At 46.1% G+C, this 23,736-nt stretch overlaps 1 protein-coding gene and 1 non-coding gene across 2 annotated transcripts in view; both read right to left on the bottom strand.

Annotated features, from left to right (window-relative positions):
* LOC137658801 (uncharacterized) overlaps positions 1-23,736 on the bottom strand; it is a 286,791-nt gene that overhangs the window by 152,015 nt on the left and 111,040 nt on the right. Inside the window, exon 2 of the mRNA XM_068393849.1 lies at positions 1,690-1,851. Within this exon, the coding sequence (XP_068249950.1) occupies positions 1,690-1,851 (162 nt within the window). The remainder of the gene's footprint in view (positions 1-1,689; positions 1,852-23,736) is intronic.
* LOC137659403 (5S ribosomal RNA) lies at positions 4,901-5,019 on the bottom strand. Its single transcript, XR_011047511.1, has one exon. It is a non-coding gene; the product is annotated as a 5S ribosomal RNA (ribosomal RNA).

The raw sequence follows: 23,736 nt of genomic DNA, 5'->3' as shown, positions 1-23,736 counted from the left end.
TGAGTTGGTGTCCAGTCAAAGCCAGTGCAAAAAAAAAAAAAAAAAAAAAAAAAAAAAAGTACAATCAATATCCACCTGAGCAACATCGGGCTCAAGGATGAACATAACCAATAACCTTATCCGCCTCCCACCAAACTCCCAAACCCTGGTGCTACTGGTCAGCCATGAGCTCTAAATGCAGAAAAACACTGAGGCTAAGGATGAGCGCCACTCCCAACCTCCCCCGGCCTCTTAATTCAGATCTGCTTGATTGACTTCAAAGATATTAGTGAACGGGAGAGTACTGTCACTTCCTCCTAAAGGAAAAGACTAATTGCTAAAGCCCAAGGAACTGAGAGAAAGGCCTTTCTATACAAGCAGAATTTTGTCAACAGCTCTCACAAGGGAAGTCCTCCACAAAAAGAAAGAGGAGGGAGAGAACACTGGTACTTCACCAGGTTCCTACTCGGGAACGATTCAAGCATGCCGTGGAGATGATGGCTTCAAAATGTTGGAACCTAGATTTATGTCCACTTTGGGCTCCAGAGCCTTTGAATATGCGGCCCCGAGACTATACAATAAGCTCCCACGAAACATTCGAATGATTGAAGACATTAAGGCTTTCAAAAGGAAACTGAAGACTTTTTATTTCACGAGTCTTTTGACAGTGATGATTTAACAGTAAATAAACAATACCTGATCTGAAGATAAATACTCTGAACGAACAAGGTAAAACAACAGTGGAGGTCCTGTAGAGAGTGGGGTTCCCCTGCTGTATGGGACTGGAAAAGCAGCCATCACAGTAAGTAAGTAAAAGCAGCCATCACAGTAAGTAAGTAAGTAAAGATATAGTTCCCTATCAGGTACGAAGAAAAGAAGGAACATTAGGCCTGCAACAGAAGAATCCCTACTGAAGAAGGGTCATTCCAAGCAAACTAAGTAATGCTCAAAGAAAAGTTCCTCATCTGACAGGTCAGGAGCACTATCTCTTCCGTAGGTGAACTACCTACAGTCCCGCCCTTCACAAGATACACTACACGTGGAACGGAATGTTTGTATCTTCGAAGGAAAAATTTCAGTTTACCAACTGCTCACCTTCTATGCAGTTCTGTTACGAAAACGCACTTGCAAAATAAAAAATAAACAAATGATTATTGCAAGCGAAGAAAAGATCAAACAGCCTGGGGTTCAAGTCCCATTCAAACTCGTTAGTTTCTTTGGTCACTGCACCCTCACCAACCTTGTGAGCTAAGGATGGGGGCTTTGGGGGAGCCTACAGGTCTATCTGTTGAGTCATCAGCAGCCATTGCCTGGCTCTCTTGGTAATAGCTTGGGTGGAGAGGGGTTTGGGCACTGATCATATGTATACAGTATACTATAGTCAGTCTGTAGGGCATTGTCCTGCTTGATAGGGCAATACCACTGTCCCTTGCCTCTCCCATTCATGAGCGGCCTTTAAATCCTTAAATGATTATGTCGTACTCTTTGCTTTGCAGATAAAGGGAAAAGTAATGTGATATAGTAAGGCGGTAGGGTTCCCATCCCACTCCCACTAACTATTACTCCTACCTTGATAAAGATTCAATATCTGTGGCAGCTCATGCTGTAGATATATTCCTCTTTAAAGGATGAGGATTTGTATTGCAAATGTGTAAAAACAAATAAAGGTTTATAACTAGATAAGTGAATCATATAAAATGCAACACTTACTGAGAAATATGTTCTCACATCTCGGATTCAAAACCGAAGAGTACTGTACTTCATAATCTGGGTTACAGCGACAGATCCCATCCACACAAAATTCTTCTTCCACGAGGGTCACTGAATATCCACATGACCGGGAATTACGGCAAGTCCTACCAAGTTCACTTTCTGTGAAAAGAAGCCAAGAATACAATAAAAAAAATATATAGAAAGGATGTCAACAATTAATTACAGTATGATTCAGTAATCCTTTTAATTAGTTTATCAAAACAAAAAGATAATTTCTACGTAATATGACAAATTCAGAGATAATTTGTATTTTTCCTAACCATACAAACCTTAGCTATTTACATTGGGTTTACCTTTCGGCGTAGCTGAAATAGCGAGCCATTAGAATTTAACGAGGGTGTATTACCCCCGCACTAGTTAGCAGGGGGGTAGGGGAGTGGTAGCTAGCTACCCCTCCCCCCCTCACACACCGGTGAACTGCTTCACTTCACTTAGAGGTAGGACTTGTCTTGGGGGACAGGGCTGGCGAGCAAATATGTGTAAATAGCTAAGGTTTGTATGGTTAGGAAAAATATAAATTATCTCCGAATTTGTCATTTGTTCCGTAACCGAAATACAAACCACGCTATTTACATTGGGTGACTTACCCCTTAGGAAGGGTGGAAAGTCCCCAGCCATACTGGCTTTGGCTTTACCCGGGGACTCAGAATCCGAGTGAGTCGCACTCGAGAAAAGGAGTCCCTGCACCTCACAAGTTCCTTGCTCCGCAAGGAAACGTGTGGCCTACATAAGCATGTGTGTGAAGGAAGAAGTGTGACCCATCCTAGGCAGTTGACCTGGAGTTCCAGAAGGAACTCTGGGTTAGGACGTTCCCAATACCACCTCGTCAGGGTATGGGGGACGCGACAGTAATGACTCAATACTCGGAACACAAGGAAGCATGGTTTACCTGCAGAGGTTTGAGGTCAGCTATGCAGAGACCAGGATGCTGCTTCCCCAGTAGAAGGGACGATGAAGAAAGAAGTAAGGGCCAGACATACTTCTTTCGTTCATGCAGACTAAAACCTGATAACAATGCCCTCAACCTTCTGCTACCTGTCCAAAAAGGAGCCTGAGGTTAGACCAGTTGTTGTGTAGCCACCACAGAGCGATAGAAAACGTATCGCTACTCCTGTGGGTCACGTCCTGCAGGAAGCGGGCTGCGAAGGTCATTAGACGCTTCCAGACTCCAGCTTGTAGCACCTGCGTCACAGAGTAGTTCTACTCGAAGGCGAGGGACGTTGCAATGTATCCGACATCGTGCTGTAGGGCGACGTGACGGGGGAGGGTCTGGATTCAGGTCGAGATGAATGTCCTTGAGTCCGAGCTGAAAAGGTATACTGGGGACTCTCCCCTGTGTCCTTCCTGTGCTCCCAACCCGGCTGCACGAGAGGACAAACTGCAGCTGTTCTCAAAGATAACCCCTCAATTCCTTTACTGGCAAGAAGGAGGAGGTTTGGGTCATCTGATACAGAATGGTGACTCGAAATCTTGAAGGAGTTGGACCGAAGGGCCGGGACCCCAAGGTTCTGAGTCTAGCAAACAACTCAGGAGCAAACCTGGATGTTGCCTTCGGCTATTCTCTAGAAAGGGCGGAGTCGTACGAGACCAAAAAGATTGCTTACACACTGGCCGAGGCCAGAGTGAGCAGGAGCACCGTCCCCCAAGACGGAATACGATCAGAGGCCTGACGTAATGGTTCTTGAGAAGATCTCTTAAGGGACTAAAGAGTCCGAACCATGCTCCATGGAGGAGGTTTCACTCCGACAGGGGGCAGGGACGTTCGCAGCTTCGCATGAGCGAAGAAAGGTCCAGCGGGAAGGAAAAAGTCTATTCCTTTCAGCCTGAAGGCCAGGGAAAGGCTGAGCGACAGGCTTCACTGCTGAGAGCGGAAAGTAATTTCTTCCCGCCGAAAAGCAATAACTCCGTTATTACTGGAGAAGAGGCCTCAAGGGATGAGGTATCTCTCCCACGACACCAACCACAGGAGACTCTCCACTTCGCCTGGTAGACCCCTGCGGATGACTATCGCAGGTGACGCGACCTCCACTCCGCGACTGTAGCGGGTTGTCTCTTCTTAAGGAGGCGGCGTAGTGTCTCCAGGCGCGAAGCCGAAGCGATGCAACGGCTCATGAAAGATGTTGTAGTGTGGTTGTTTGAGTAGCCTGTGCCGTGGGAGAAGCTCTCCCGGGAGTTCCGTCATGGGAAGCAGAGGGTCCGGAAACCGTTCCGCGTATAGTCACAGTGGAGCTCTCAGGGCCATCGAAAGGTTGCCAGACAACCTGGTCTTGTTGAGACCCATTCTCAACAGACAAAAATGGCGGGAAGACGCAGGCGTCGATGTTGTCCCACCATCACAGGAAAGCATCTTGCCAAAGAGTCTTGGGGTCTGAGACTGGGGGGAAGAACAGCGGAAGCTTGAAGTTCCAGGCTGTCGCGATCAGGTCCCCCAGGCCAGGACTTGCTGGTTACTAAAGGCCAAAGACCCCCAGGTACCCTCTATCTGCGAGGCTCTGCTCAGATAGTCGGAGAGAATATTCCTCTGCCCGGAATGAGCGAGCCGATAGTGGTATTGAGAGGACCTCAGATCATCTCAGTATCTCTACTGCAAGATGCGAAGGTATGAAAATGCGTCCCTTGCTGGTTGAAATACGCCAGTACAGTACCATGAAGTCGTCGCGCACGGAGCGACCCTGCAGGAACTGTAGGATCTGTAGAGGGGCCAGACTACGGCCCCTAAGCCTGCCTGAATGATGGAGAGGTATCCTTCAGGTCCTGACCATAGGCCTGAACCGGAACATGCCCCCCCCCTCCCCCCGCATTTTCTTTGACGAGTCCGAGAACAGCATCAAAATGTGGGGAAAGGACGAGAATATCCACTCCCATCAAGAGGTTCCATAGGTCAACACCCATTGCAGGTCTAAACGTTCCGCTGGTCCCATAGGGGCCAGAAAGTCCGGTTAATCGTTGCTTTGATACCACCGGAACTTAGGCCGCCTCACAGGGAACTTATCCTGAGGAGACCGTTCGGGACTTTAGACGGGCCAATGAGGAAAAGAGACCCAGGAAACGTTCCAAGGTAGGGCTGAAAGCTCTGCTTGACTGAGAACAGGTACTGCGACTCTCCTCAGCCTTGCCACAGTCAACTGAAGGGAAGGCTCGGAGAAGGAGGCAACAGCATCTGGCGTCCCCAGGCGGTCACCCATCCAAGTACTGACCAGACCCAACGTTGCTTAACTTCGCTGATCGGACGAGAAGCGGTGTTTTCAGCGTGGTAAGGCCGTTGACTCAATATCAGGGCTAGATACTCCAGATGTTGAGGCAGAAGTAGAGAAGGCTCCTAGCAAATTACCATGAACCCTCACTCATGGTAAGGACCCGGAAGCTTGTTCCGGCGTTGAAGAAGGTCGAACCCGAGCCTACCGGAGTTGACCAGACCTCCAAAAGGCGAAGGAGGCAGAAGCCTGCTCCTGAGCGGCCATGAGGAAAGCAGGGAGAGTTCTCTGGGGAAAAACCTGCGATGCCGCGGCGGGATCGCCACACCGCATCTTAAACAGGAACACCTGTAGTCTAGGCTGAATTCCAAGAGCTTCCTGGAAGATGGATGGAATGGAAACTGGAAGTACCCGTCCTTCCGATCCAGAGCCTAAGGAGTCCTGCCGCCCCGTTACCAGTCTGATCGACCCCATGGCATAGAGGTTCAATGACACTGAATTCGCGACAGAGACGGAGAGATGGTAAGAGCGAGGCGCGATATCCTTGGCTGATCACGGAGATCGTGCAGGAATCAGCATCGGGAAGCTGTTATCCGGATGAGTAACCTTAGGCATCCTCCCAGTGTGAGACCTGCAAGGGGGGGTTGCCAATCCTAGAGTTTGTGAACTCTGCCGCTCCCTCTAGGATTATGCCCCCCCGGGAGAGCCTCCCGTGCTACCTGTCCCTGACAGGAGGGGACTGCTATTGGACACCTTGTCTTAGCTACCGTAGCCGGTCCGATAACTTAGGCCGACGAGGCTGAAAGAAGAGGCGCTGGAGGCCTGCAGGGTCAGAGAGAAAGCGCCTTGGAGGAGTGAAAACGGAAGTCGACTTCCTCCGCATAACCGCTGTCCATGTCTCTGTCCTTGGACACAAACAAGCTCTTCCCAAGTATGGAAGAGTGTCTGAGCTTGTCGACATCCACTTATGAGACACCCGAGAGGAAGCCCTCGGTCACTGCGTCTAGATGGTCCAACATCGAGTTTGCCCGCAAGTTCGAAACTTGGCGACGAAACGCACAGGTGCTTGAGCCCGAGAGGAGGAAAGTACCCATGATCTTCCTGGAGCTTCCTTGTACAAAACCTTGGGTCGCAACCGAGGAGGGAAAGGACCTGGTAAGCCCCTTCCATGAGATGGAGAAGAGGAAGGGCTAAACCAGTCACCCCTTGCCCGACGGAGAAATCTCGAACGGAAAGCTCCCTGGCAAGACCCTTCCAGGGAATGAGGAGGAAGGGCTAACCCAGGTTCTGGAAAGAAGAATGTTGCTCAGACCTCCATGAAGATTCTTCCTGCTCTTGCATGTGCCATGCTCTGCGTTTACGGGGTGAAGACCGTGTTCTGGAAATACGCCCCAGAAGACTCGCCAGGCTGGCCATGTTGCGAAACCCCGACGGGAATAGCGGTCGCAATCGCCCTGGCGCTCGCGCGATGGTAAATCAATGGTTTGCGCGTGGCCGAACATGGAAGCGCCCATATGCGGGCACGCAGGAGCGCAGACGAAAGTGCGCGAGGGAGCGCAGGAGGGAGAGCGTGGTAGGAAGGGCGAAAGTTCACAGGCAAGAGATGACCCGTAGGCGAGCAATGGATGCTGCAGGAATCAAGCCGGCGTTCGCGTGATGGAACACCTTAGGCTCGCGTGATGGAACACCGTCGGTTCGCGCGATGGAACACCGTATGTTCGCGCGACGGAAATCCGTTGGTTCGCGCGATGGAACACCGTTGGTCCGCGCGATGGAATACCGTTGGTTCGCGCGCGGGCGAACATTGGAGCGCATGTGCGCAGTCGCGCAGGCACGTGGGCGCGCGGGTGAGCGCAGGCGGTCGGGAGACTGATGGCACGTAGGCGGGCGATGGCGCGTTGATGAGCGATGGCGCGTTTTGGCGAGCGATGGCCAGTAGGCGAGTGAAGGCGCGTTGGCAAGCGATGGCGCGTCGGCAAGCGATGGCAAGCGACGGCGCGTTGGCGAGCGGTGGTGCGTTAACAAAACGCTAGCGCCCAGGCAAAGAATCGCGCGGGCGCGTAGGCGATCACTGACGCGTAAGAGACTAGGGATGGTTAGCGCGCATCGCGCTAAACAGAAGGCGCGCAGGTGCATCGGGAAGGTGAGCGCTGAAGCGAGCTGTCAATCAGGCGATCCTGGACGGTCAGGAAAAACCGTTGGCCCCCATTGGTGCGTGGCAGGAAAGGGCGCGCAGATGTGCGCTGGCGATTGAAGAAAGCTGGCGCACCAAAGGACAGAAGTAAAGGTGAGCGCTGGCGAGCAGGAGGAAGATCTACGGCAAGACTCAGCTACCGGAGATCGTCCACAGCAGGCGAGCGCTAGATCGTTACTGATGGTGTCCCGGGGACCTGTAACGCGTGGAAGATCGATGACGATCGTTGACGCGCAGGAGATCGCTGACGAGCAGGCAAACGTTGACGCGTCTGTGGTCGCTGGCGAGGTGGAGATCGCTGGCGAGCAGAAGGGCAACGCGTGGAATCCTGAGCAAACAGTAGCTTAGAAGCACGTGTAGGCGACCGCGAGCGTTGCTGCGCTGGAGCAGGCTGACGAGCCGGATCGCGAGGGCGAGGAGAAGGAGAGTCCTTGCCCAAGACCTGAACCGAAGTTCTAGGTCGCGCGGGCGAACGTGGGAGCACAGGGCGCGAATCAGGAACTGGAAGCGCAGGTGCGCTCTGACGCGCAGGGCGCACAACAGGAACAAAAGCAGTGGGCAATGATCATCAGGAGAGCGCTGACGAACAGAAGAGCGCTGGCGAACAGGAGAGCGCTAGCGATCAGGAGAACGCTGACGAGCAGGAGAGCACCTGTGCCCTAACACTGAGGAGAGCGCTTGTGCTCTAACACTGCAGAAGGGCGTGCAGGGGAACCCTGACACGCAAGGGAAGACCCCCCGTGGGAGGCAACCCTTTGCCCCGAAGGGACCGTTGCCCGTCGGATGACAAGGTCAGACTGCTGTCCAGCTGCACCAGGGGCGGAAGGTCAGGAAGGTGTTGGAGATCGATCCCCGGAGAGATCTAAGGAGGTAGGAGATGCATGCGGAGATTCAAAAAGGCGCCTCTTAGAAACCTTCTAGGGAGATGGGGGGCCCTTACAACGTAGCGGACGGTGAGCCTTACGGCGAAGGCGGCCAACAGCAACAACAGCAGAAGAGTCCTCCGAAGAGGAGTCTCTATGAGTGTACTCTCTCGCGAACGAAAGAGAAACACTTCGTAGAAGAGACGGGTCAGCCAGTGACCTAAAAAGAGCAATCCTCCGAAGAGGGGCTCCTGCAGTTGCCCAGCCCCTTGAGCGTAACTGCAGGTGCGACCGCTCAACACCAAGAGCATAGTCGCACGAAAAAAAGGCAAGAGAAGAACCCCCCAAAGGGAAAAAACTCAAGCCTGGGCAGGAAAACTTCCCTCGGAAGGAAAGTACCCACCCAAGGAGGCGAGCCTCCTGAGTGTTCTAAAATGAACTGGAGAGCAGTCAATCGTCACGGGAGTACTTCCAGGAGAAGGAGACACGCCCCTGACGAAGATCTATAGGGGAGGCAGCAACAGCCGAATCCCCAGACCTCAACAAGACAGCTCACTCCGTTGTCACATTACAGAAACGAACTAGATCGGTAACTGTGAAAAATAAAAACAAAAATCATTAGTTAACATTCATTCCCCCAGGAAGGCTCCAAAGAGGAATCCCGAGGGAAAGGAACATAAGAATTACACAACAGGCACGTGCCCTCACAACCACTTACATTCACGGAAGGAGAGCTGTAACCAACACAGAATTATAACAATTATAATTATGTAACTATGTAATTATGTAATTTAAAAATGAACACTAAAGAAAGAACGAAAACCCCGAAAGGAATCGTTCTACAAAAGCTGAAAAATCAACAAATACAATTAGATTCATAAACTAATTGAGACAAAACGTACGGCTTAGCAACCCCACCCACACGGGAAGGAAGCTACTCAGACTTAGTAAAAGTAACGTAGTAAAAGGGTGAACGACCTCAAAGAGAGAGAGAGAGAAAGACCGTAGTCAAACTCGATCGCGACCCATGAAATTACACCATGGTGGCCTAACTGCCGAGGGCTCCACGGAGATATCGTACACTACACACACAAGCACAAACTCTGAAAAGGAAACTTACTGATTTCTATACTCAAATATATACATAAACACGAAAAAATGTTTACAGTACATATATATTGAGTAAAAGAAAAGTAAGTGATTAAGTACTGTAAAGACAAAACAAACAATGGCTGCCAAGCGAGGACAAAGACAGATACGTCTGTCCATTGTCCGAGCCAAAAGTGAAGTGAAGCAGTTCACCGGTGTGTGAGGGGGGGAGGGGTAGCTAGCTACCACTCCCCTACCCCCCTGCTAACTAGCGCGGGGGTAATACACCCTCGTTAAATTCTAATGGCTCGCCATTTCAGCTACGCCGAAAGGTAAACCCAATGTAAATAGCGTGGTTTGTATTTTGGTTACGGAACAATTGTATTTTTCCTACATATTCATCCCAGAGTCTTTTAAATACAAGTGTGACTTCTGCATAAGCTGGAAACCACAATTGAATCATTAACGAGGTCATTATAACTACCCATGGGTTGTGCAGGGGAGCCATGTCCACCTGTTAGTCACTTTTGACCTAGGGTTTGTATTGTTAGGGAAAATACAAATTACTTACAAATTTGTCATTTGTTCCACCACTAAATCCAAACCCTCCACTCTTTATAGGGATGACTTACCCCTTAGGAGGGTGGAAGTCCGCACCAACTGGCTTCTTGGCAAAGACCAGGGGTTCTCTCCATGGATGCTCTGCACGTAACAGGTAGGAACCCTTACAACTCGCTAAACACCGTACTTGTGATACTAGCAATGTGACTGGTCTAGGTAAGAGTTCTCTGAATTGTAGGAATCTTACGAGGGTACCATAAAGATTACCCAATCCCCCACACCAGGGCTATTGGGGAGGCAACAAGTATTGTTTCTATACTGAATTAAGTTACACAAGGGAAATGATTTTACCTACAGATAGGTGAGCTCAGCTTTTGCAGAGGATCTTGGGTACTGATTCCTCAAGAGAGGAGAAGATCAAAGAAAGAAAGAGCCAGTCATTCTTCTGCATTTATCCCAGACTAATCCCGGGTAACCTTTCCCCTCAACCCTCTGCTACTTGTCCATCAAGGAGCCTGAGGTGTTTAAACCACTTGCTGTGTAGCCACCACAGGACCAATGGAGAACATCTCCATGCTGCTGTGGGTCACGCCTTGCAGGTAGTGGGTGGTGAAGGTCGTCTGACGCTTCCGCTCGTCCTTTTGCAATAACTGCGTTGCAGAGTAGTTTCTCTTTAATGCTCATCATGTTGGAGGAGGGGCAGGATTCAGTGCTAGGTCAATGACCTTGCGAATCTTGGCCAAAATGGTGTTCTTTATGACCTTCCTCTTGACCTTATCCGTGCTGACGAAGAATGCTGATGCTCAAGGGCAAGCTGCTAATGTTCTTTTGAGGAATCACCTCAAACTCCTTACTGGACATAGTAACAGTTGATCTGGATCACCAGTTACAGCACAAAGACTCCTAATCTGGAAGGGCCCGAATCTAGGATCTACTACTCCTGCATTTTGAGTCAGGTATAAACTCAGGGAAGAGGTTAAGAATTACCTCCCCACATCCCCTTGAATGGGCGATGTCATAGGAAAGACCATGCAGTTCACTAACTCTTTTGGCTGAAAGAGTGAGGTGGATATCTGTTGCCTCGAGTAATAGTTCGTAAGAAGAACTCTTCAGAGACTGAAGGACGTGAACCATGTTCCATGTAGGTGGTCTTACTTCCGACTGGGGGCAGGTAATCTCATAGCTTCGTATGAGGAGAGAAAGTTCCAACGAAGAAGAAATATCAACTCCTTCAGCTTAAAGTCAAGGCTCAAGGCCAAGCGGTAGCCTTTCACTGCCGAAACAGAGAGGAGCATTTCCTCCTGAAGGTGCACAAGGTCCACTTAGCCATGTAGACTGAGGCCGAAGATCGTCGAAGGAGTCCAGCCATCTTTTTCGCAACTTGCTGCAAAAATCCTCTCTGAGTTAGGAGTTGCTGGATAGTCTCCAGGTGTGAAAGCGTAGTGAAGCTACAGCTTTGTGGAAGATGTTCGCGTGTGGCTATTTGAATAGATCGTGCCGTGCAGGGAGTTCTCTCGGAGGCTCTGTCAGGAGCTGCAAAAGTTCCGAGAACAACTCGGCATGATGCCATTGTGGAGTTCAGAGAGTCATAGATAGATTGTTGGATACTCTGCTCTTGTTGAGTACTCTTCTCATCAGACAGAATGGGAGAAAAGCGTAGATGTCGATGTTGTCCCACTGTTGTTGGAATGCTTCTTGCCAGAAAGCATGGGGATCCGTGATGAATGACCAGTAAAGCAGGAGCCTGAAGTTCAGGAAAGCTGTAAACAAGTCCACAGTCAGGGAACTTACAAAGACAGGACTTTGTTGGCTACGACATGACTTGGAGCCCACCATTTGATTCGCTCTGTTCAGATTGTCCACGAGCCCATTCCTTTTGCCCGGAATGAGGCGGAATGATAGGGACACCGAGTTGTCTTCTGTCCATTTAAGTATCTCTAATGCTAGATGACATAGGGGGTGCAAAAAGGTACCACCATGTTTGTTTATGTAAGCCACTACTGAGGTGTTGTAGCTCATCAACACCCTGGAGTGATCTTCCAGAAACTGCTGGAACTGTTGGAGAGCTAGGAAGGCTGCCATCATCTCTACGAGATTTATGTGCCGATAACTTTTGTACCCAAACCAGAGGTGTGGTGCAGCTTGTGGGCCCCCACCCTTTTTTTGATGCATCTGTAAAGATCATTAATTTCGGTAGGGGGAAGAAAGAGAAGGTTGACACCCCTGCATAGGTTCTCATCTGCCACCTGAGGTTTGTCTGCTCATTTAATTCTATGGGGAATAGGATGTCCGGGGAATCGCTGTTCTGATTCCACCTGGACTTCAGCCGCCACTGGAGAGATTGAATCCTGAGGTGGCTAATGGCCACTAGATGGGCCAGGAATGATAGGTGACCTACGAGACACAACCATTGCTGGGCGGGCAGTTTTCGTCTGAGGAGGGGTTTTGTGACCTTCCTCAGCCTCTGTACCGTCATCTGATGGAAACATTTTCTGTTGGTCGGTGTCAATGATCATACCTAGGCATACCAGTCTTTGAAAGGGAAAAAAGGGTGACTTCTTGAGGTTCACCACAATCCCCAGATCTTGGCAAGGTGCTAGAACTCTGTCTTGGTGCTGAAGAAGTGTTGCCACGGAGTCTGCCAGTCATCCAGGTATCTTAGGAGACAGATACCGATCCTGTGAGCCCAAGATGACACTAGGGCAAACACTCTCGTGAAGACCTAAGGTGCCGTGGAGAGAACGAAGCACAGCACCTTGAAATGGTATTGCTTGTTATCGAGAATGATCCTTAGATAATTCCTTGAAGGCGGATGGACTGGGATCTGGAAGTAAACGTCCTTGAGATCCAGAATGCACATGAAGTCCTGTGGTCTTAACGCTTGTCTCCCATCTCCCTGCTAGATAAGTTTGTCTGACAAACTTGTTCAGAACTGAGAGGTTAATAACTGGTCTCCACCCTCCAGACAGCTTTTTCACAAGAAAGAGTCGACTGTAGAAGGCTGGGGACCTGTCGAGGACCTCTCGGGAGGGCCCTTCTCCAACATGGTCTAGACTTTGGGCCAGCTCCTTCATGGATCCCTTCACATAGGAGATTGATGGGACTGGATCCTGAGTCAGTGGAGGAAGATATTGAATGAAAGGGATGCGATACCCTAAACAAATCACAGAGACTGTCCAGGTTTTGGCCCCAGGCTGCTGACACCTCTGCCAGTGGCATTGCAGGCATTCCCCTACTGGTGGACAAGTGGGAGGATTGCCCGCCCTAGCGGGTGCAGCCTTGGCCACTCCCTCTACTCCATTTACCTCCAAGGGAGGACTTAAGAGCCTTTCCACTCTTTGGCTGGAAAGAGCTTCTTCGACACACTCTGAGATGTTGACGGCATAGTCGTTGATGTCCTGTTCATTGGCGGTTTTCTTACCTGTTTCTGCTTCTTCTGTGATGGAGGAGGCCGATAGGGCCGAGATGTGAGGGCCCCATAGAGAAGAGAGTCCTGGTTGGACTTCCTCCATCTCTGCGCCACCCGCTCGATGTCTCCTGACCCGAACAGAGAAGAAACCTTGAGAGTCGACTTCATGAGTCTGGTCACCTCTGCATATGGAAAGTGACTGAGAGTGCGGTGAGTCTCTCAAAGGAGACTCCTCTGGACAATGCCTCTATGGAGTGGTCAAGAGGCAAGCTGGAAGGGGCTCATTGGAGACCTCATAATACTTCCTCTGCTCTGGCCATAGAAGAAGCTTAGAGGATAAGCCGACACGGAGGGAACTGGAGGAGCCGGTGATCCAGCCAAATGACTTCTTTTGGACATCCATCAACTCATTATAATATAATATGGGTTTGTATGACAAACTTTATTCATTTGTTTTGATTTTGTTTAATGAGCTTCAAGCTCCTCTAACAAAATTTTGTAATCTGTTGTTGTTTTTCTTAGAAGGTAATTGACATCGCGCCCTACACTCAGTAGGGAGTCCAGTAGAAGCGAGCAAATTATAGTTTGTTCTGCTTGAGAATTAAGACATATGAATCCCATGAAACTGTTAATGACTGTCAATCTACAGTATGAAGGGCAACCTTACGGAGATTAGAGCTATGTGGCCTGAAATTACCCTGTCGGATAAGGTATTTGCAATGGTGCAAGGCAGTCTTATGGTAGAGATTTTATGAAATCTGTGAAGTGACTTGCCAGGGGTTGCCATAAGAAGGGTGCATTAATGATTTATGTATTGTATAAAGATTTCCAGGTTGTGATCAGACGATTTGAGTCTTTTACTGTGGAAAATCTATGTCACAAACTTAAAGGCCTGGTTAAACATGACTCAAGTACTTTCTGAGCACATCTACTCCTGTGTAGCTACTAGAGTAAGTGTTCTCATATTTGTGAGCTCTAATTTAAACCACAATTCCAAAAGGTTTAAATTCTGTTCACTGTTCTTTGGTCTACAGCCCTGTTAAAAGCTACATACAGAACCATCCACATTGAATATTCTATTATAGGATAACCAGTTGTAACTTCATTATAGTATTCTCCAGAAGCTAGCATTGGGAAATAGATTGTTATCTTTAACTTTATTGCTGATTGTGAAACCAGTAGTTTTATTGATATGGAAGTACCCAACATGTGAACAGGATTGTTTTTGGCAAATCTTTTCATTTTTCTCTTGGCTAGTTATTGCTGGCAAGTCTCATTTAATATTGTAGACATGTATTTTCTCATCATTGTGCTTTATACTTTTCAATTGGAAATAAATAGTTTTCAATTTTTCTGTTCAATTATTCCTTTACATATACGATCCTACGATCCAGCCTGTATATTTGAATATACAGGTGTCAAGTGTCGAGACTGAAGATCACCAGGAGACAAGTGGCAATCACAAGACGAAAGAGTGACGAATGAGGAGGTGGCGGATACCAAGTTGCTGCCAAACAATGAGGAGATGGCAAACGGCAATGGGCCGGCAAGTGATGAGGAGCTGGCAAATGGCGATGGGCTGGGGAGTAATGAGGAGCTGACGTACAAAGAGTCGGTAAATGCCGAGGTCGGTGAGTGCCTGTGAACTGGCAAACGACGAGTTGGCGAATGCCGAGAAGTCGGTGAACACGCAGAAGGGGAACACCTGTGAACTGGCGAACGATGAGCAGCTGGCAAATGACGCATAACAGAAGAATGAATAGTCACTGACGAACGCCGCAAGGCTGGTGAACGACGAGTCAAAGGAGAGTCCAAAGAAGAGGGCGAGTAACGATCATGCGCTTGTTGGCGGAGAGACTACAAATGATGATCTTGCGCTGGCGAGTGCCGAGAATGAAGATCACGAGGTGACGAGTGACGATTACAAGACGAAGAGTGACGATCAGGAGGTGAGAAGTGATGGTCATCAGGAGAAAGAGGACGAACAGCTGGCGAATGAAGAGATGCCTAAGGCGCACGTCTAGCAGGTGAAGGAGAAGATTGTCGTTCTTTGAAAGAACTGAGGAGACGTCTCCTAACCGCAGGGGAAGGAGAATGTCTAGACTCTAGAGCGTCAAGGAGGACTGCGCTCCCTGGGCGATGACAAGTGATAATCCCTGTAGGGAGCTCGTCGGTGGCGGCGAGGTTCCTCTGAAGAGGAGACCCGCCCCGAACAGAGGGGTGTCAGCGGAGACACACAATAGCATCTGGAAGATCTCTGGAATGGGGTCTCTGGGGAAGATTTCTCTTGCAGACAAGAGCGATGACCGCCCGCAGGAGACCTGCCTCGGACTTTGCTCCACCCCCGACGGAAGAGTCGGCTCAGCATGAGAAGGGTAATGCAGTCTTCGGAAACAGCAGCAGCTGCAGGCGAAAGCACAGAGTGGGACCCTTCAGCCAAAGGGACTAGACTGGGGGTCATGGAGGGTCTAACAAACAACTATACGCACTACATTCAGCTTGCCAGCATGGGGTAAAACTTTTCAGTGAATCTTGGAGATGTCTCGAGTGCAAGAGTAGACTGGTAGTGCATTGTTATGTTCCACACTGCCACATTTATCATAATTATGACAATTTATTCATTAATTTTTTTTTTTTTGTCTGTTCGGTATATAAAATTTTGACTAATTTGACAAGCCGTATCTGGCATAATTTTTGGCATATTTCAATATTTTGTTATCTAATTATATTTCTTATGAATAGTTTTTAATACCATGTAATTATATTTCTCATGTATAGTTTTTAATACCCACTAAAAACGGAATCAAGTTGGGAAATAAAATGTTAATTGACACAGTGTTTGCGTTAGACATGATAACAGACGTGATGGAATCATGTAAAATTTAATGTAGGGGTCTAGTTCGTGTATGTTTTCACCAACTGGGTCCTGCGGATTTACATAACTCTACCCCAAGCTGAAGGAACACCTCACCAAGGTTCATCCACAAGTGGCCAACAAGGATTTGGCATACTTCAAAATCAAGAAATACCAGCTCAAACAGTCGAGTTAGAATCATGGAAAAGGAGTTCTCTTTCAACCAAACAATGACGTCAATGCATTGTACAAGATTTCCCTTCTCATTGCAAAGCAAAAGAAGCCACACACAATTGGAGAGAAGCTTGTTAAACCTTGCATGATAGAAGCTGCTTATCTTGTTCTTCATCAGAACTGTGTCAACAAGGTTAATTAGATAAGTGTTTCGGACAACACAGTTACGCAACTCATCGAGGACATGTCACAGTAAATCAAATCTCAGAGGATATAGAAAATCAAACTCTCTCCCTTCTTTGCCCTCCAACTAATTGAGACCACAGACAGGCACATCTTCCTCAGCTTTTGGTTTATGCTCAGTTCATCTCCAAAAATCAGGTGAAGGAGGAGTTCCTCCTCTGCAGCCCACTGATAACAACATAGGCTGCATATATCATGAATATAGTGGCCGACTTCGAAGAGGAAAAACTCTCGTGGGCAAAATTGGTTGGTGTCTGTACGGACTGAGCTCCCACCATGCTCGGCTCCAAGTCAGGATTTATGACTGATCAAAAGAAATAACTCAAGACATCCTAAAAACACAATGCCATATCCACCATGAGACTCTTGCCTTCCAGATAATTCCTGATCTTCTCAAAGGTACCTTGCAAACAGTGATCCGCTTCATCAATCATTGTCAAAAAAGGGGCACTCAACACCTGGCTGTTTCGTAGGTTGTGCCAGAATATGGGTTCTGCTCATCAAGTCCTCCTCTTCTACACATCTGTTCATTGGTTTTAAAAGAGTAATGTTCTCGCTTGTGTATTTGAACTCTTTAATGAATTACAAATATTCCTGGCAGCCGAAGAGAAGAAAACAAAACAGCTGTCAAATTACATTCAGGGGCCATTTAAATGTAGTCTTACCTACTTGGCAGATGTTTTTCAAGCTTCAAATGAACTCAACCGGCATACAGGGCCCAGATACCACCAGCCTAATGCATACTGATGCCATCGAGAAGTTAGCTATCTGGAAGAGGAAAGTTGAAAGGGGGAATGTAGCTTCCTTTCAGTGTCTGAACTAGGTCATCGGAGAAGAACCACTTTCTAAGGAGCTGCAACAAAAGATCAAGGAACACTTGATAATCTGCTAAGAAAAGTTCAAACGTTATTTTCAATAAACTGATAGAAATAGAAATGTACAGCTGACACTTGGTCACAATCCCTTCCGATGCACTGTGGATGACCTTCCTGATGACATACAAGAACTCATCAACAAGACCGCAGTGAAAGAAAAGTTCCAGAATCATCAACAGTTAAACAGCTCTAACTGCTGGGTAAAGATGCTCTCCGCTTTCCTCACTAAGAGAAAATTTGCCCTGAAAATGGTCATTCCTTACTCATCCTCTTACCTCTGTCAAATGATTCTCTACTCTCCTGGTGATCAAATCAAAGGCTAGAAACAGGTTGAATGCTGATGCAGACATGCGATGTGCCTCAAGCCATACATACACTCGTATTGATTTTCTTGTAGCAAAAACAACGGTACATTCTTCCTATTGAAATGTTAATAAATCAGTCATTGTTAAAAAATATTGATAATGATCAATGGAGACTTTCTTTTCTCTCTGCTATGATTAGTATTCAAATTTTGAATACCTCTGCCATTTAAAAATTAATACTGTACTATTTTAGAGGGCGTCATGACAGGTTTGGTACTGCTGTAAGGGGTCATACACTAAAAAAAGTTTGGGAAACACTGGACTAGAGGCTTGCGAATTTAACCTTGCAAGGGTATGTTTCACTAGCCCGTTGTGTGACTGCTCCAAGGAGCTCTCCATTCCATGAGGAAAAGAAGCTCGAGAAAGTAATCCCGAAGGATTACGTTTCACGAAACTCAGCATCTAACGAGACTAGTTGTGGCCAGGGGCAAGATGATGGCATGCAGCGGCCTCAAGTGATAACATTACTTGCAGCAATAATCCTGAGGTGTTGTATTAGCAAGCACACATGCGCAATCGAAGGAGTTTGTTTCAGCCTTTTGTGGGATGTTAGCGGATGCCTGTTGTGTAAACTTCTTCAGGGAAGAGAGTTTCCCATGATGTGTAGTCTCGCAGGTAAGGGTTTGTTGGACCAGTACGCAAAGAACACAAACAGTAAGTAGGTTTGTCCAGGGTTGCCAGTGAACACTAGTGAGTACTGGCGAATTTTAGCGAACGCTACCGGGCATCAGTGAACGCCGCAGAGCATCAGCAAACGCTGCCAGGCGCCAGCAAATGCTAAGAAGCGCTGGCAAGTAATAGCGAATGCTGCCAGGCATTAGTGAACGTTGGAGAGCCTCAGCGAACGTTGCCGGGTGTTCACCCTTCTCAGTCCACATTGGTAAGGTATGGTCTACTTGTGTGCACTGGCAAGACGAGAGCTGATAGATGCACTGGATTGCACCCCTTGCAAAGGTGAGGTAAAATCTACCTGTGAGCTCTCGCAAGGCGAAAGCTGATAGAGCGCGCTAGCATTTACGCTTTCTCAACTCGCACAGACAAGGTGTAGTCTACCTCTGCGTGGTTGCGAGGCGAGAGCTGATAGGGCACGCTGGCTTGAGCGCCTTTCTCGGCTCGTAAGGGTAAGGTGAAGTCTACATGCGCACCAAAGCAGTGCACTTGAGGTAACAGTAAACTGAAGCTCTGCACACCACCGAAGTAGCGCACATTTGGGGCAACAGCAAGCGGAAGCTCTGCAAGCTACCAGAGTAGTGTGCACTGGCAAGTAGGGTCTAGCAAATCCGTAATGGGTACTAAGGCGAGCAACCTTACTCATACTCTTCTTACCCCCTACAGGAGTTGAAGAGTAGCTATATGTCATCCCTTCGGAAGGGAACGAAACAGGCTGTGCTAAACTAAAAGAACATCACTTTCTCCCTCGTAAGAGCTTGAAACCAAGAGGCGCAGGTCTCGAAGTTCCTGGCCTTGCAAAACTCCATTAGCTTTGTTGTGCCCCAAGAGACACAATGCAGGCAATAAACCCTAGGATGTATATAGCCTACGAGTAGTTTCTTTCTCGTAAGAGGTAGAAACTATGGGGCACAGGTCCGGAGGAGTCTGGCCTCACAAAGTTTTGTTGTGTCCAAAGGGACGATGTAGCAATAACCCCGAAGAGTTATAGCCTATGAGACTCATTGATGAGAACGGCGGAGACCGCAAGAGGTCGGCAGGCATCATCATCTACGATAAAGACCCCGGAGGGAAAATGCTAATGAGACTCGTTGGGTACGACGGCGAAGAGAAGGAACTGCATGCAGCCACCTAATTCCTTCGTTGCCAAGCTCCGAAGAGCTAGAGCAGGACATGGACAAATCCAATAGCCGTCGTCGGAATCCCCCAAGGGGAAAGTCACTCAAGCGAAGGCAGTCTCTTCCTTGTATGGGAAAGGCAAGCAATACCTGATGACGCAGGATGATTGCAAGATAGTGGCGGTGGAGCGACTCTCCCTCAGAAGAAAAAAAAAAGCTCAAAGATGGTGAAGGTTAACTTTACCTCGGAAGGGAAAGTTGTTCAACACCCGGAGGCGGGCCTCCAGACTTCACTCTCTGCTTCCCGTCAACAAGCCTTATTCAAGTTAAAGGTCGGTATCGAGTGGTGCCTGTCAAACGTAGCCCAAAGCCAGTCTTTTGGTTTCCCCCCAGAATGGATCCCCCTATGACTGAAAAGTCCGAAGGGAACCAGTCTGCCACTGCTCTTGTTCCTATGCCCGATCTGCAGGAACAAATGTGAGCAGAAACGGAGGGTGCTACAGTAAACTGTAATTGGCTCAAAACCATTACTTAGCGTGAAGATCCGAAAGTCTCAAGGAAGGAAAGGGTTACTGCAAGCGGCAACGGAAGAGACTTCCTCCGCTGGTAGAAGACATTACTTTGCTAAGGGAAGCGACGGAGTCCACACCTAAGGGCAATGTGAATCACCATCGGGAAAGAAAAATTATATTCTAAACTTTAGGCCAGCTGCTTTTAATCGTAAGTCGGGTCTCACCTTTACCGAGCCGAAATAAAAAGTGACGGTTAAATACTAGTCTTAGGGTGAGCTAAGATATGGCAGACTAAAGGGGTCACAGCCTGAGTCTTTGTAGTTTGTTGGGACAGAGTGAAAAACCACATTTTACAGACACAAGAACATCATCTAACCGAATGTTTCCTACCTGACCAACTATGGTTCTCCACCTAACCTAACCTAGGAGCTGTATCCTTAGAGTGCCGTACTCTTAACTTACCCTGTCCTAACGAACTACATTCACCCCTGAGTTTGTTTGCCTTTTAAAGTTTTTGTCATAACTTTTGACACTTAATTTTTTAAAAAATTAGTCAAATTCAAGAATTCAATTCATCAAAAAAAAAAAAAATCCTTTTAGGAAACATGAAACTGCTGAAATAGATTCATAAATATGCAGATTATTATTAAAGGAAGGAGAGTTACAAGTTCTACGAGTCAAACCTGATTAAAGAATGGGTCCAAATAAAACAATAAAATCAGGTGATATAAATCATAAGTATTCTAAATATAATTGATAAAAGATGAAAATGCATAGGCTACTAAATGATCACATCTGAAACTAGATAAGCAGACTTGCCCGAATTGTTAACAATACACAGTAATGAAAGCAAAAATATTTGCTTTTTAAATCTACTCATTTTCAAGACTCTTGTTTTAAATCTCTTCAAAACTTCTTACGTAACATTAATTCATTCACAAATACTAGAGCAGACTCTGGTTTCTAATTCCCTGTGACTCACTCACTCCGCAAAATAAGTTTGCGGCCACTCGATCACTTCATAGAAAGGAGCAAAGCTTCTAAGTTTATTCTTATTATCGTTATTAGGCTTATATTACCTGTGTCTTAAATAAATTAATGCAGTAAAGAGATTCTCAATCTTTACTTTTATCTCATTCTACCTTGATATCAGATAGGATAACACCCTACTATCATCAGTTTCGGCAACCTATTGTAGTCAGTTTGGACTTCTTAAATTCTTCTTTTATACGCATTGCCCTACCTATAAATGCAGCCAGATCCCTGCTAGGATTTTTCAACGTACTTATGTCTACATTCATTAGCTGTCCTATTTTTGGGCATAAAAAAATAAATGTTTGGTAGTATCCTCTTCATCTTTGCACATGTCACACAAATTATCTTTATATTTTCCCCTGGAATTCGCTTTTAAATTGAGCATATTTAATCTTATCTTCATTACAAAGAATGCCTTATCCAGATTCATTTCTCTGATATAAGGCTGTGGGCCATTTCCTTTAATAAATCTTCTAAATTTTTTCATGTTTCTTTTTTTCTTCAATACTTCCTTCTATTTTTTCCATAATCCTTTTCTTGATTTATTTTTTCAGGATCCTTTTCTCCCAACTTCTTATTTCTTCAACTTCCGTCCCATATTTACTCCAGACTTCCATGAATTTTCAGGTTCAGGAGCGAGGCATAGCCTTTGCAACGGCGTAATGATGTTTAAGAACATTCATTATTATTATTATTGTTGTTGTTGTTGTTGTTGTTGTTGTTGTTGTTGTTACTTGCTAAAAAATAACCCTAGTTGGAAAAGCAGGATGCTATAAACCCAAGGGCTCCAACAGGAATAAATAGCCTAGTGAAGAAATGAAACAAGTAAATAAATAAACTACAGGAAGTAATGGACAAATAAAATAAAATTTTAGAACAGTAACATTAAAAAAAAGATCTTTCGTATAATAATTTCAGTGTTGTCAAGTGTATGAGGGCAGAGGAGAACATGGAAAAAATGGGCGAGACTATTCAGCGTATGTGTAGGCAAAGGAAATATGAACCGTAACCACACAGATGGATCGAATGTAGTACTGTAAGGCCAGTTAAAGGGCCCAATAACTCTCTAGTTGTAGTATCTCAATATGTGGTTGGTGTCCTGACCAACTTAGTACTACCTGATCTTTTCTAATTATTCCATAGTCTATAATTGTACATTTTCCATTGTCACTTCTAGTCCAATTTTCTCAGCATTTTTCATGAGTATTGAAAATTATTAAATTCATATTATCTACCAGCTGTACGAGCATTCTGCCAACTACTGAAAATTCTGACTAATTTCCAACTATTTTCTCTCTTATTTTACAATTAAAATATCTCACGTCATATAATTGTGGGCTTAGTTGTGTTCACTATCTCTTCCATATTTCTTTTATTCAAACCCCCTTACATGTATGGCGTGTATAGACTATGAGAAAGCTTTTGATTCGGTCAAAACATCAGCAGTAATGAAAGCTATTCAAATACAATGAATAGAAAAATCTTATGTTAAAACACTTGAAGATATCTATACAGGAAGTACAGAAATCCTAAAACTACATAGAAATAGTGAGAAAATTCTGATTGATAAAGGAGTTAGACAGGGAGACCCCCGTCTCTCCTAAATTATTCACAGCATGTCTAAAAGTTTTTAAGAATTTAGATTGGGAAAATGTATGAATTAATATAAATGGGGAATACATTAATAACTTAAGATTTGCAGATGATATAGTTGTATTTAGTGAATCATAGGAGGAATTACAAAAGACGACATAAGATTTGGATAGAGAAAGCAGAACTGTAGGACTGAAAATGAATTTGAGTAAAACTAAGATAATGTTCAATATAACGGCAGGAAGACAACAAATAAGAGTTATGGATGGGCCTCTAGAGATTGTTAATGAATATAAGTACTTAGGACAGACAGTAAGTGTTTCTCCAGGACACAAGACCAAAATTAAAAAAAAAAAAAAAGATAACCATGGGATGAAGAGCATTGGGTAAACAAAATGAGATTATGAAAAGTAAAATGCCACTTCCTTCAAAAAGAAAAGTATTTAATGAGATGGTTCCACCAGTATTAACTTAGAACATAAGGTAGTTACAGCTCCTAGAGCTATGGAAAGGATAATGATGGGAATAACACTAAGAGATAGAAAAAGAGCAACATGGATAAGAGAGCCAACTAAAGCAGAGGATATTCTACAACTTGTAAGAAAAAAATGGACATGGGCACGACATATAATGAGTATGACAGACAATAGATGGACATTAAGAATAACAGAATGGGTCCATAGAGATTGTAAAAGAAGCAGAGGAAGGAAGAGAAGACAAAGGATCGACGAACTAAGGAAGTTTGAGGGCGTGGACTGGACAGAAAGACCATATACAGATGCAAGTAGAAGGACATGTCTGAGTCCTTTGTTCTGCAGTGGACTAGCAACGGCTGGTGATGATGATGATGATGATGATGATGAGGACAATTACGTAATATATTTTGCACTCTATAATTCTTTATGTATCTTTTCTTCTACAAGAAATTCCAGTGACGTCACAGTGTGCGATGACATAACCAAACGGATAAGTGTTGGAGAATTTCCCGATCCAAGACAAAACATTCCGAGAGAAATTAGTGAGTGCTTTGAAAAGGATGATTTCCCACATTATTTTCTCTGTGAAGGATAGATTTCCAGTATTTTATTGAATCTTCATGATGTTACAGTACTGCGGTGGCATGGGTATTACTGGCTGTGATGTGATTTGGACAATATGAGCCGATACTATAAGGATGATAATTAAGGAATTACCACGATTGATTGATTGATTGATTTGAGGTTTTCTGGCATAATG

Source organism: Palaemon carinicauda, chromosome 19, assembly GCF_036898095.1.
Source record: "Palaemon carinicauda isolate YSFRI2023 chromosome 19, ASM3689809v2, whole genome shotgun sequence".
Lineage (NCBI taxonomy): Eukaryota > Metazoa > Arthropoda > Malacostraca > Decapoda > Palaemonidae > Palaemon > Palaemon carinicauda.
This window is presented reverse-complemented; position numbering and strand designations above follow the sequence as displayed.